The 13,563-nt window shown below is 30.2% G+C and overlaps 2 protein-coding genes across 2 annotated transcripts; both read right to left on the bottom strand.

The window, feature by feature from the left end:
- Positions 1-2,116: 2,116 nt before the first annotated feature.
- Positions 2,117-9,915, bottom strand: LOC108915299 (serotriflin-like). Its single transcript, XM_018721287.1, has 6 exons — positions 9,844-9,915; positions 6,787-6,889; positions 6,527-6,663; positions 6,280-6,425; positions 6,011-6,220; positions 2,117-2,384 (listed from the first exon to the last, which is right to left on the bottom strand). Exons 2-6 carry the CDS (start codon positions 6,869-6,871, stop codon positions 2,138-2,140), a joined length of 825 nt encoding a protein of 274 aa, XP_018576803.1. The 5' UTR covers positions 6,872-6,889; positions 9,844-9,915; the 3' UTR covers positions 2,117-2,137.
- Positions 9,916-10,308: 393 nt separating this feature from the next.
- Positions 10,309-11,071, bottom strand: LOC108915297 (protein PIH1D3). Its single transcript, XM_018721285.1, has 3 exons — positions 10,954-11,071; positions 10,629-10,843; positions 10,309-10,566 (listed from the first exon to the last, which is right to left on the bottom strand). The coding sequence occupies exons 1-3, from the start codon at positions 11,069-11,071 to the stop codon at positions 10,309-10,311; spliced, it is 591 nt and encodes a 196-aa protein (XP_018576801.1).
- Between the last annotated feature and the right edge of the window lie 2,492 nt (positions 11,072-13,563).

Here is a 13,563-nt window from a genome sequence, read left to right as displayed (position 1 = left end):
TTTGGCTTGAACTGTGCATCAAACACAATTACCAGAATGACCACTCTTTGACTAAAGTGACCGGTCACATTCGAAAATGACCATCAATTATTTAAAATTACCAATTGTTTCCTATATTTCAATAATTCCATTAAAATTTTGTATTGTTTCAAAAATTATTCTTCATTCTTAAATATGATCGGATATCTTTTTTTGGAGTTATTTCAATTTTTCAAATAATGGACGAAGAAAAAATGTGCAACAGACGTAACTAAAAACCAGGTCAAAGAAATATCATTTTTGAAATTTCAAAATGACTGACAAATGATCAAAGGCGATCAATCCAATTTTTAAGTGACCGGTTCTCTAGCTATCGCTAATAATTTCCTAAAAAACTTGAATCTTTTTAAGTGATCTGAAGATGGTTGTATAATATAGATCCTGAAACTAGTAGTCAAATAATTGTCTGTCAGTAAAATGGATTGTGAAAAGAGACTCCTTTTTGCAAATCGATTTTGAATTTAATTTATTAATAAATTTAATGCCCTCTTTTGAAGACTGGTACGTTGCTATACAGAGTGAATCTTAAATGACTACATATATTTCTACCAGAGCAACAGCTAACTACGTAGTACATCTACTTAACAGTTTTTTACTCAAACATTTAAAATAAATATTCATGATTATCTTTTATAGATAACTTGTTGAGAACCGCTGGCTTCTTTGTTACGCGTGACATAATTATTCTGTTTTGATTGGGAGATCAATTATGCAGTGCTGCCGGTTTACACAGAATTGTTAAACTATGACTTATGAAATAGGAAGAAAAAGGTAGCATTTTTAGACGATATGTCAAGGAAATTTTGAAACATCTTCACAAACATGTTTTAGGTAATATTATTTGTATCCTGTTATTCATGTCTAGCTTATAAACCCAATGCTTAATAATTCTCTTGACATACGACTTGACAAATGCCAATGCATAAATGTTTAGTTTCCATTTGGGCAGCGGTTCTCAAACTGTACATAAAATTGGATCACAGGACTCCTTTACATCGCACATTTAAAATTCACCCTGTATAAGTATTTTTAAAAATAAAACAAGTATTAAAATTGACAAGTACTAATATATTTGTATTAATATTTTCAATACGATATAAAAATGCCATTATCTTCATGTCCGTTTCAAAGATATTACCATTGTATGTATTCATGTGCATGTTTTTGTTCTTATTGTACTCACTAATAATTGAAAAACTGAATTTTGGTAATAACAAAATTATTATAAACTGAATGAGTGACTGTTATCTTTGTATTGAAAATGAAAACTATGTAAAGCTATAAATGTTTTTATAACAATAAATGTAGAAATGTTTATTTTAATTGTACTATTTGTTGCCTAAACGTGATATACTTTTTGTAAATATTGTATCGATTTCTGTGTTTGTTTTTTCTCGAATATACAGAAACTGAAAACTTTCTATTGTAACAAGTTTTTCTAAAATGCTCAAAGAAATATATTTTTTATGTATAAGTATTTGTTATTAATATATAGGAAATTAAATAAAGTCATACGAAAATAAATATCTTGTTTTTTGTCTTGAGAATGCTAACAAAAAACTTACGAAATTGTTCAGTCAATAATGTTCATAATTCTTGAAAATCTATAATGTTGTATGCAACTAGAAATACACATGAAGGTAAAACTGAATATAACTGGTTGCGTAATACATAGCAGTCGAAAAGTGCTTTAAATAATTTGAGAAAGGAATATAGAATTTTCAAAAAAATTCATAGATATATACTATATATTCCTTCAAGTAGTACATATTTTTTTAAATCATCAAAGTTTGCGTTTAATGTCGATCATAATACATAGAACAGTACTTTTCATCGTCTATATTTAGACAACATTATTTTCAATGCGGCGTATATCGTGTTGCATAACTTAAGAGTAATTTTTAACGATTTTAAAATTAATTTCATCTAATGTTGCAATCCTTATTTATTTATTTGCAATCCAGTCTTTTCTCTTCAATTTACCTAATATTATAATAATTACTTAGACTTGTTAAATTTGATTCTAAAATAAATAAAAATCGTGATTAAAAAAATAATGTTTATTAGTAAACTGTATAGTAAGTAACAAACTATATCCTCAGTCATGAATCCTATGCCTGCAGGTGCATGTAGCCTTACAAAAAGAAAATCTGTGTCTTCCTCCCAAGGTGTGATTGCTGTGGCACAACCAGTGGGGATGTGCCTTGTAGAGCTTTTCGCAGTTTGACCACATATTAACGTACGGACAGGCATTGAGACACAATCTGTTTCTGCAGTACCGTTTGCATTGCCCACAAGGTTTTCCCGTTTTGTACGGATGGTCTAACTTCCCAGGATGATTTCCACTAGAGAAAAAAATAACATATATGCCTTAAAAAGAATATCATCAATTATCTCTAAACTTTTCATGTATCGAAGATGCTTGAGGTAATTGGAAACATTCAGTATAACGCCGTCAATCAAACGCTACAATTTTTTAATTAAATTGTTTTGTCACAAGCGTCTCGTGCAACATGAATAGGGTACCATGACTGGTGTATTGTCTAATAAGAAATTTTCAATACATTTCACTTACAGCTTTTCATTTATAATATTTACTGAAGTATTTAGCAACACAGGATTCTCATTTGTCTAGCTAATCTTAGTAAACATGAAGTATGCATGAAACATTTAAATTACCTAAATTCTAGTTAATTGAAACATATCTTTCTTAATTTCTGTAACGTTTCAACACAACCGAAACATTTCTGAAATATTAATCTTAATAAATTATTACCGAAATAATTTTTTCAAATGTTTCAGAAATGTTTGTAACAATTACAAATCATTTCCTACATTTTTCGAAACGTTTGTAATTGATAATAATTGAATGATATTTTTATGATGATATTTCAGAAGGGTTTTTAGTGGAGTGCCCACCACTGAACTACGTTTATGATGTATTTTTCTAGGCAATCTATCATTTTTTGCTTTAATAGATTCCTCGAAATTTCTCGAATATGCAAACAAATTTCCCGAATCGTTTGAATAAACATTCACTATGTTTTTAAAATATTTTGTTAAAAGTGGAGGCAAACGAAAAGCTGGCGGCGTTGTTTTATATGTAAATAGATAAGTTGGCTGGCTGCATTATGAAAATTTGTTTTTATATTTTTTCATATTTTTTAATATTCATAAACCAAATTGGAACTATTTTGTTAATTATTAGATAAATATATCACTTTGTTTTTTTTTTCACTTTCTTAATTTTATTGTAAATACAATTTTTAAAGTTCTGATATTATTCTTAATAATATATTTTTTTTGTAGTAGGGCTATTGGCGAAGATCTCCATAATAAAAAAAGACGTGCAATTTTATTCATATTTATTATTTGAGAGCGGATTAATAAAATATCCAAATAGTTGCGTATAATTTTTTATAAAATCTAAATGAACATCACGACTCCACATCAAGAAGACTCTCCAGTGAACGCTCGCCTCGACAACATATCTTTTTCTCTACACTTAGTTTTCAATAAAAATACTTTTATTTACTATTGAGAAAGAGTTTTATTTTGCTGCACACCGAAAGCAACCCTCAAGTGGTTACCCCGACGTGATAATATTGTAAATGCAACTAAAAATTTCCAGATACATTTAGTCGTTTGACTTTGACAATTTAAAATTTTTTTCCTTTTTGCCCACCTAGTAAAAAAGCCACGAGTCTCCCCTGTTCAAAAACTAATGATATTGGTAGCCTTATTTTTATTCAGTTTGTTGTCAATAGTGGGAAATTAGAGGCCAAATTTCAAAGAAAAACACCAAATTTTCTCAATTGTCGACGTTTCGTCACTTATCGTGACATCCTCAGGACACTATAAAATTTAATAATTTCAAAATTACATCACAATTTATAAATTACAAACTTAACATTAAAATATTAAAAAGTGTGTCTAAAACATTACAATAAAATGAATACAGCAATATCTATATAAACATGAAAAAAAAAATTACAAATACAGACACACTAACAATTTTTATATGTCACAAATTTAAAAACAAAAGTATTAAAATTACATAAACAAAATGTTTTTATATAATAAATAATAAAATAACAAAATATGGTGAATGAACAAGAAACGCAACAAACAACAACCTGTACATAACATGCGAAAAAGAAAATTTTAAATTAAAATTAAATCTACGTATATTGTTTATATGTTACTCACATTACAGATTTAAGTGCTTCACTGTGTTTTCCTAGTCTCGTTATACATAGTATGTCATATAACAATCTTACTATGTACAACGTATGACATACATGTATGACGTATGACGTATGACATACTATATATAACGAGACTAGGAAAACACAGTGAAGCACTTAAATCTGTAATGTGAGTAACATATAAACAATATACGTAGATTTAATTTTAATTTAAATTTTTCTTTTTCGCATGTTATGTACAGGTTGTTGTTTGTTGCGTTTCTTGTTCATTCACCATATTTTGTTATTTTATTATTTATTATATAAAAACATTTTGTTTGTGTAATTTTAATACTTTTCTTTTTAAATTTGTGACATATCAAAATTGTTAGTGTGTCTGTATTTGTAATTTTTTATTTTTTTTCATGTTTATATAGATATTGCTGTATTCATTTTATTGTAATGTTTTAGACACACTTTTTTAATATTTTAATGTTAAGTTTGTTATTTATAAATTGTGATGTAATTTTGAAATTATTAAATTTTATAGTGTCCTGAGGATGTCACGATAAGTGACGAAACGTCGATAATTGACAAAATTTGGTGTTTTTCTTTGAAATTTGGCCTCTAATTTCCCACTATTGACAACGAACTGAACAAATAAAGGATGTTTATTAAGTACTTGACGAACTTTAAAGAGTGAATCTTTGACTAATTTTAAGATAAAAAGTAAAAGACATGGGTCTGCTACGGCTGGGTTCATGGGTTACAAGGCGTCTAAAAAAAATTGTTTATTATTTTGATTATATTTTTGATCAATAACATAGCAATTCGGGAAACTAGGAGTATTGATGATGAGAAACTCAAATATTTACTTAGCTTTTTTGTTTAATGTTAGGGGGCGCCACGTACAGTGTTGTATCTGTATTTAAATATCCATAACTTTTTTATGTCGCGCTGTATGTCATTTTTGACTAAACATATCTATTCTTCATTCAATTTTACGTACAAAAGTAGTATTTGTCACTGAAAGCATCCGTTTTGTAAAAAAACCTGCGTTGAAACGTTGTTAAGTTTATTAAGAGTTTTTTGAAAAACAAGTGAAAGAGAGTCATGTGCTATGTTACACTATCACTTTACAAATTACTATCACCAAATTAGTGAAAATTAGAAAAAAATAAAAATTCCCAAAAACAAAAATATAATCAAAATAACAAACACCCTGTATTTCGATAACCAAATCGTTAAGGACCCATGTTCATATGTACTTTTTATCTTAAAATTAGTCAAAGATTCACCCTTTAAAGTTTGTATAAGTACTTAATAAGGACATACTGAAAAAAAACATAATGCAAATTTAAAAATGCCGCCATTTTATCAGTTCATCGCACCGTCTGTTCACTGTTCTTTTCTTTCTCTTTGATTTTAGTGGTATTTTCCAGTAATGTCGGTTTGTGTGCCTCACAGTTACTGTGGTACTGTGAGTAATGTTTAGTGACATAATCAAAGTTCATGATTAACTGGCACTGATTCAACTTTATAAATTAGATATTATTTACTAAAACTGTCTCTGGAATAATTAGCTATTAATAATATTTCCGAAACATTGTTTTGAAAATATTTCTGATATGTTAGTTATATGTATGTAGATACCCATCTCTGAAAATATTTAAGACATACTAGAAATGTTTCTAAACTGTTTCAGGTGAGAAATACAATAGTGTAAATATTTTACTTTACAAAAATCAACTGGTATTAAATAATTTGCTCAATAGATGACTTACGCTGGACAATAATTGCATACATAATTGTAAAACAATCTTCCAATGGTAGAATTTCCCACATACTGATAACATTTAGAAATCCCACACCCAATTTCATGTGAGGCAGCCCAAACCATCTGCGTGTAGTGACCGATGATTGTCGAATTATTCACGGGTTCTCCAAACGTGAATTCATCTTTTTCCAACCACCACGTTTTCACAGCAAACAACCTGAAACAAAGACACATGGTAACAAAGACGGTTGTACAAGAAGGAAGAACATTGCTCACCAGGGAACTTTATGCGTGGCTATGAAAATGTTCTGTCCACATGAACCATAGTTGTCGATGTACCTGCCTTCCAATCCGTCATGGACCAAGGCTTGGCATTCGTCTGCCCAGTTTTGGGCAGCATTTGCTGCACCATTATGCCATTTCTGGAAGGTATTATATTTAGGTAGAGCGCGAGTTTAATTAGAAATTATAATAAAGACTAATCTAGTTTCATTTTCATTATTACATTTGGTTATTGACGCACCATCCTCAGCATGTTGGATGCAGCGGGTTTCACTCTACTCCTGAAGAAGTTGTGGTAAAGCAAAATCTTCTGTTGCACTTTTTTTCTGTTAGGACTCAACTGTTTCAGAGATATTACGTCTCCCATGATTTTCGGCCCTAAAAAAAGACATTTGCAAGAGACAATTTTAAAAAATTATACACAGAATACATAGTACTTAATATATTGACCCACAAGACTAACGAAAGCATAATATTATTTGCAAACACGTTTTTACTTACTTCTGTATGGTTTCCAGTTTCTATATTCGGTGCTAGTGTTGATAATTATTAATAATATCAAAGGTAAAAAAAATTTCAGCGTCATCGTTATGGTATTTGTTACCTAAAAAAATAATTAATTTGTACAAGATATTGTTCGAAGCTGCAACAATTTTTGTTCTAATGTACTAGCAGATAAAGTAATCATAATAGTAAGAGTTTCAAAGAATAATTTATTAGTGCCATACAGTCTGCCGAATCGCTTGAGCAGAGCTTATAAATAATTCAAAGTCTCCAGATGAACAGACAAACCGGTAATTAGGTTTGCAATAATTATGGAACATTGACATTTATTAGATCTGGGTAGACTGTTACACTTAAACATATGTGGCATAGTATACAACGTAATGTTATACTGTATAATGTAATAAATATGCAAAAAATATTGGATCGCTTCTAGCACTCGTAACAATGTAAGAGAAAATTAACTGAAACATAAATAAATTAAAAAATTGAAGCTACAAAGTAGCTTGAAATCTGTGAAAAAATAATAAAATCGTAATTGTGTCTTATTTTTTTAGCTAAAATATTGCACATTATAATTACAGACATATTTTGGGAATAAATATTGTTTTCATAAAAATATTCCAAAGATTTGATCACTTCTAGATCCGATTTCAACTCTCTGAACTAGTACAGTCATTGAAGCTGAAAATGCTGTAGCCTCCGAATTCTTTGAAACTGCATGGATTTGCATGAAAATTTAGAATAAAGCTCATCTTAGGCTGAAGTTCAAAAGTGACATAAGCCCAATTAACGCGTTTTGTTTTTTAAGGGTAAAAACTACTCCTAAGTGAAACAAATTGAAAAAATTAAGTTTTAAGCATTTTATTGATAAAAATCTTGTTCAAGCACAAAAATTACTAAATAATGTTCCATGTTCTCGAACATGTTTTATGATATACTTGATCTTTTCGACCCTTTATTTAACCCTTAAAAACTACCGCTATGCAAAAAACAATGTAAAAAATTACTTTTTAAAGATTTGGAATGATTAAATAGTGCAATTATTTAAAATAAAAGTTACCTTATAGCTAATAAAAGGATTTTTCCCTTTCAACCCCTAAAAACCACCCCTGTATTGACAAAAATGATCAAAAATTACTTTTTAAAAGCTTGGAATGCTTTAACGGTGCAATTATTTAAAATAAAAATTCCCTCATAACACTTTTTAACACCTATAAGTCACCTCTGTGCTAAAAAAATGATAAAAAATTACGTTTTAAATCTTGGAATGCAGTAATTTAAAAATGTCACTTTACCATAACTCGGTTAATTTTGAAGCTATAGTATCCTACAAAAAAGCATTTTAAAGATAATTTCAAAAGCTGTAAGATCGTTTGCATATAAAACCTTTTAAGTCCTTCGTTTTTNTCACACTAAATTTTTTTACTTATTTTATTTGTATAATATAATATATAATATATAAAAATGAGAAAGCCTATTTTGCTCCGAAAAAATATCATTGGTTTTTTTTACCATAACTCGGTTAATTGAAGCTATAGTATCCTACAAAAAAGTATTTTAAAGATAATTTCAAGAGCTGTAAGATCGTTTGCATATAAAACCTTTTAAGTCCTTCGTTTTTTTAAGTGAAATGATCGAAGGGCTCGAGACAGGTCGTTTTTTTCACTAAAATGGATACTTCAAGCGGCGATATCTCCTTTATTTTTTATGCTATAGGAATAAAAAAAGCAAAATATTTGTTGAAAAAAGCTACATTTTTTGCGAATATTTCATTATTTCAGAGTTATTATATAAACAAAGCAGTTTTCAAATTTTACCGTACATTATTCAAAAAATACGCATTCTAAACCGGTCTAACTTGTTCAATTTTGCTCTAATTAACTTTTATAAATGCTCACTTCGAAGGTCTTTTTGAGTACTACAAAAAACTCCTGGAGCGTTATACACGTAAAATTAATCATTTTTCCGTTATTGCGTTGAATAGATCGATTCGAGTATTCCCCCCAAAACAAGTCCCCTTCCACTAACCACATTTCGCTTTGTATAGGACCTACAACACTTTAAAAAAAACGATTGTTTTTGTTTATTTATAAGCTAAATTTTTGTTCATTACACTTTTTTTTTAATAAAATGCGTAGTTTTTGTTATTCGCGAAAAATACTTCGAAAAAGTGTTTTTTCACTCAAAATTCCAAGTTTTCAATCGTGAATAACTAAAAAACTATTGATTTCTCGAAAAAATTCTTCGAATATTTTTTGCTCAAAATTTGATCTATCGATTTCTAGAATTATTAAAAAAAATAAATTCCACCCCCGAGGAGGGGTGTCAACTCCCAACAGGGTGGAAGCGTCAATCGGCGCTATGTCACTAATGTTCATTGATCTTTTCTCTAACTATCTGCCAAACTTCAAGTCGATCGGTTCAGTTTCAAAGAATTCGGAGGTGAAAACTTCAATGAATCTTCTCAAAGATCAAATTCAAATTGGTCACCACAAAGTATTTTAAGATAATTTTCTTTAAATCACTTTAATTATTTTTTATTCTTATAAATTTAAATGTGACATAGGCTTATTGTAAATATTATGAACATGTTTGTTTGCAAAATACTTTAGCTAAAAATAAACAATAAAAAATCAGAACTATTATTAAAGTAGATTAAGCTTTGTATGTATTAAATTGATGATTCATACAGACGATATTTTCAATGAGCTGGTCGTCATGGTTTATTGAAATTAATGCTTATTAAGAATTGCCACAACTAGAATAAATTTAATGTACGCAAATGTTAAATGAACTGAAAAACAATCTTTTAGACAGAATTCTGAAAAATTAAAATATTTATTCCTAAAAAAAAATCATCTATTGTTTTATTCAATTTCGAGAGTAAAAAACTCTTTTCACGGAGTTGTTAGATATAATAATTTATATTCGTTTTGTTGAAATAAAAATAAGTTTCAAATTTATTTACATTTAAGAAGAAAGTAACTACTTTTTTTTAATATTCCATCTGTAAATTATTATTAACAGGGATAGACATTACAAGTCACTTACGATGTTTTGGACCAAACCCAGACAGACGATGCTCACACTTGCACCCACTCGCGATGGTCTGAACCATATGAATCTGGGGTATTGGATGAAAATGCGATATTTTCAGACACAACACTTATCGTCCTTACTCAATCGAAGGTCTTTTATATTTATATTAATTTACCATCCAGCTATTCATTCAATTTAAATCCCAGTAAGACTGCATTGTCGCTAGTTACTTTTTGCATTTTTTGCATTTACCAATGAATTTCTGCCAATTCAACATCAGTTCTAGGAAGCATTGTGCAACTGCAAGCTCTTTTTTGTTATCAGTTCTAGGTATACTTTAGTAATTCTTTCATTTAATACCTTAATACTTAAATATAAAGAAATATAAACATTACACATCTGTCTAGTATAAAATATTAAAATATAAGTCAAATAAGACAAAACATAATTCCGTATAGTTTTTATTTTACGTAAAAATTAAAAATTAACAAGATCCAGCTCCCTATCCATTCGTAGAGTGACAGTCAGGTTTTCCTGGTCTTTGTACCACTGAGCATTGCCCCTTTTGGGGTCGACAGGATGGGGAAGGGGTAAATCTAGGTAGAATCTTGGAGAGATTAAGGTAAGTCTGTCTTTTACTATCTTCAGGTCAATGTTCTGATGTTTTTCTTCAGGTAGGTGGATGGTGATGATCATGTCTTCGCAACTCGCAGTCGTAGGGCTCTTAAAACCCATCTAGAAAAATGTAGATTCTCTTGTAGTGGTGAATTAGTATGGAGACAAGTTTGAATGAATACCTGTAAGAAAACATCTTCAGCTGTTACTTGTTGCTTATATTTAACATCCCAGACTGGAGCCTTTTTCCAGTCCCTTGTGGTGTGATCATCTTCGAACGCAAAATCGGGGTCCTCTGGGTCTAAAATTTCTCTTCTCTTTCCTTTTTCCTCTATTTTGCTGTACGGATTGATATTCTTTTCCTCACCCGACAGCGAAGGTTTTGCGAGATGACTTGCTGGAAGTAGGAAGTGTTATTTGTTTAACATTTCCCACACAGTCGAGAAAGAATGGTACATTAAAGAGCTACATCGTGATAATGTTTTCTGTGAAACAGTTAAAACTTACGATTTAAGGTACTAGGTCCAGATTGGTTTGTTTCTACTTCATCTTCAGAATCAGAATTGTCAGTTTTTGGGTTGAATAGTTGGACGAGCTTTTGAATTTCTCCAAATTCTGATGCCATACTCGTCTGCTTGACAATGCAGACGTATCGATCAAACAGTTTAACATTTCGTAGCTATGGTGACTGTTACCTTAGGAAATTATTATAGTACAGGGTGTCACAAACTTGATAGTATGGGTGTGAGGATACAAAAAATTTAAATAAAATTTGGGACATGTGGTGTTAAATGGGATGAGGTAAGCTCCACTTTCATTCCAAAGTATTATCTTTGGTATTTGACAGGAACGACTAATGACGCCATCAATGATATTTTTTCCAGAAACATACTTAAATATTTTTCCTGTTAAAAAGCTCTCTTTCTTCTAATAACTTTTATTAGAGATTTTTTTCTGTATTACTTTCCGTTTAAATGTTATAAGCAATATCGTACTAAAGAGTCTCAAAGGAAATACCACATAAAAATCATATTAGCGGTAGTGGTTGGAAAATAATTGGAATGTTCGTTGTTTAAAATGGACAAATGTCCTTAAGATTAAATAAATGGATTAAACTCGATAATTCTTTAATACAGTTAAAACAAAAGGTAATGACAACAATAACTAAACTTAAAAAATGAGGCAAACGCTTTCATACTATATACATATTACAATCTATTCTCTATACAAGGTGTCTCATAATTAGCTGTCAACCCTGAACAGGCCGATTCTATGATCAAAACTAAGTAAAAAAGTTCATATGAACTAGTACTCTCGTTCTGCCGCGCAGCATTACCATCGCAAAAGCCATAAACAAATCATCATATCATAATTGTTCTACATCAATAATGTGTATTACTGATTACGTATTAAATTATTATTATTATTATTTGTTTAAAAATTGACCAAAGTGGGATTAATTCAAGAGCGATTTTCTCAGAAACCGTTAAAGATAACGATTTGAAACAAGAGTACCTTTTTAACGTAAAACAGTTCGGGAAAACGGAATTTGCTGTCCAATTTGTTAAAAAGTCAAAGATGAAAAAGTTACACACGCAAAGTACCAAGGGCCCCCCCGTACCCACCCCAATGGACCTTGTGGAAATAAATGGATTAGTCCATCAAATTGCTCATCAAAATTTAGCTGTGTATACCAAATTTCATTCATTTATCACAACGTGATTGAGAGATATTGCAAAAAAATGATTTCCATTCCTTCCTCTTCAATAGGTCCCTGTGCCCTTAGGAAGCATTTCCGGACCCATGTTCATATGAACTTTTTTACTTAGTTTTGATCATAGAATCGGCCTGTTCAGGGTTGGCAGCTAATTATGAGACACCCTGTATAACCTCTCATTTCAAGACACATATCTAATCTTTGCCTGACTTCTTTGTGGGCTTTGTTTATTAACATTTCGCCGTTTAATTCATTACAAGCGTTTGTGATTTTTTCTTTCAAATGATATTAATCTCGCGATGGTGTTTTGTAAACCTTTTTTCAATAGGCCTATACTATCGAGTTTGAGACACCAGGGTACAAATATTTAAGGTTAGAGATATTGGCTTTTAAATACATAAAACATTACAATTAATGTGAAACGATTAGTCGGAAAGCATGCACAACTCACCACAAGCAAATTATTGTTTAATAAAAACGAAAAGAATTAGGTGAAAGATTTTCCGAATTACTGTCACATTTTTGCAAGAAAACAATAAACTAACCATAAATCTGAAAAATGACAACTGTAGCTCGATCACTCTAAGGATCATTGAAATTAATCCAAAGATTTTGTTAAAAAAAAAGATTGAAATATTGCGGTTGTTTCAGTATGCCCCTATTTGTATCTCTGGTGCTGAACTTAATTTTTGTCGAAACGGGAATAAATCTAAAAAATCCTAACTTGGCTAAGCAGCGTTTAAAGTCAAAATAAAATCATAACTGTCTAGAGGAGTTAAGGAGGCACCAATCGCAACAAGACAATTGATAGTATGCTTCTTAAGAAAATTACATTTTTATGTGTCTGTCTTTGAAGGTAACACCATATGTACATTATACTGATTTAAAAATGCCTTTTTCTTGGTTTGGTTGAAATTCCAAAGAAGAGGCCACTAAATGTACACCCTGTATAAAGTAATGCTATCATTTCCAAACTGTTACATCAAAATGTGCTTTCCGTTACATCTTGTTATTCCGCCTAGATGAGTAGGCAACGGCATATAAAATGTATGCTATATTTCACTTATCTGTTTATATTTAGTGTACAAAAACCGCTACATTTACGAATTAGTTCTCTTTATACATAGAATTAAAAAATAAGAAAAAAGTGACTAACTATTCAACTATTTTTCTTTGGTGTCATAAAACATCTTCGTCGTATCTTTACGAAAAGACCTTTGACCTGTAATTCACCAGATCAATTCCAATGCATTGCTGAAAAACAGGAAATTCCACAACTGTTTCCGTTATAGAGAACCGTCCAAATTCAGCATTACATCCTAACCCCACACTACAAATCTATGCATTTGCGTAAGAATTACAGAAAAAAAGACACGTACCGAAACCGACGCATTCAACTT

Source organism: Anoplophora glabripennis, unplaced genomic scaffold (genome assembly GCF_000390285.2).
Source record: "Anoplophora glabripennis isolate ALB-LARVAE unplaced genomic scaffold, Agla_2.0 scaffold1443, whole genome shotgun sequence".
In the NCBI taxonomy this organism is placed as follows: Eukaryota; Metazoa; Arthropoda; class Insecta; order Coleoptera; family Cerambycidae; genus Anoplophora; species Anoplophora glabripennis.
This window is presented reverse-complemented; position numbering and strand designations above follow the sequence as displayed.

Excerpts from the sequence above, each read along its gene's own strand:
- LOC108915299 (XM_018721287.1), bottom strand. The coding sequence starts at position 6,871 with ATGACGCTGAAATTTTTTTTACCTTTGATATTATTAATAATTATCAAC. Across the intron at positions 6,664-6,786 it reads AAACTGGAAACCATACAGAA|GGCCGAAAATCATGGGAGAC; the intron begins GTAAGTAAAAAC and ends GTCTTTTTTTAG. Across the intron at positions 6,426-6,526 it reads CATCCAACATGCTGAGGATG|AAATGGCATAATGGTGCAGC; the intron begins GTGCGTCAATAA and ends AATACCTTCCAG.
- LOC108915297 (XM_018721285.1), bottom strand. The coding sequence starts at position 11,071 with ATGGCATCAGAATTTGGAGAAATTCAAAAGCTCGTCCAACTATTCAAC. Across the intron at positions 10,844-10,953 it reads TGGACCTAGTACCTTAAATC|CAAGTCATCTCGCAAAACCT; the intron begins GTAAGTTTTAAC and ends TCCTACTTCCAG. Across the intron at positions 10,567-10,628 it reads CTGAAGATGTTTTCTTACAG|ATGGGTTTTAAGAGCCCTAC; the intron begins GTATTCATTCAA and ends ACATTTTTCTAG.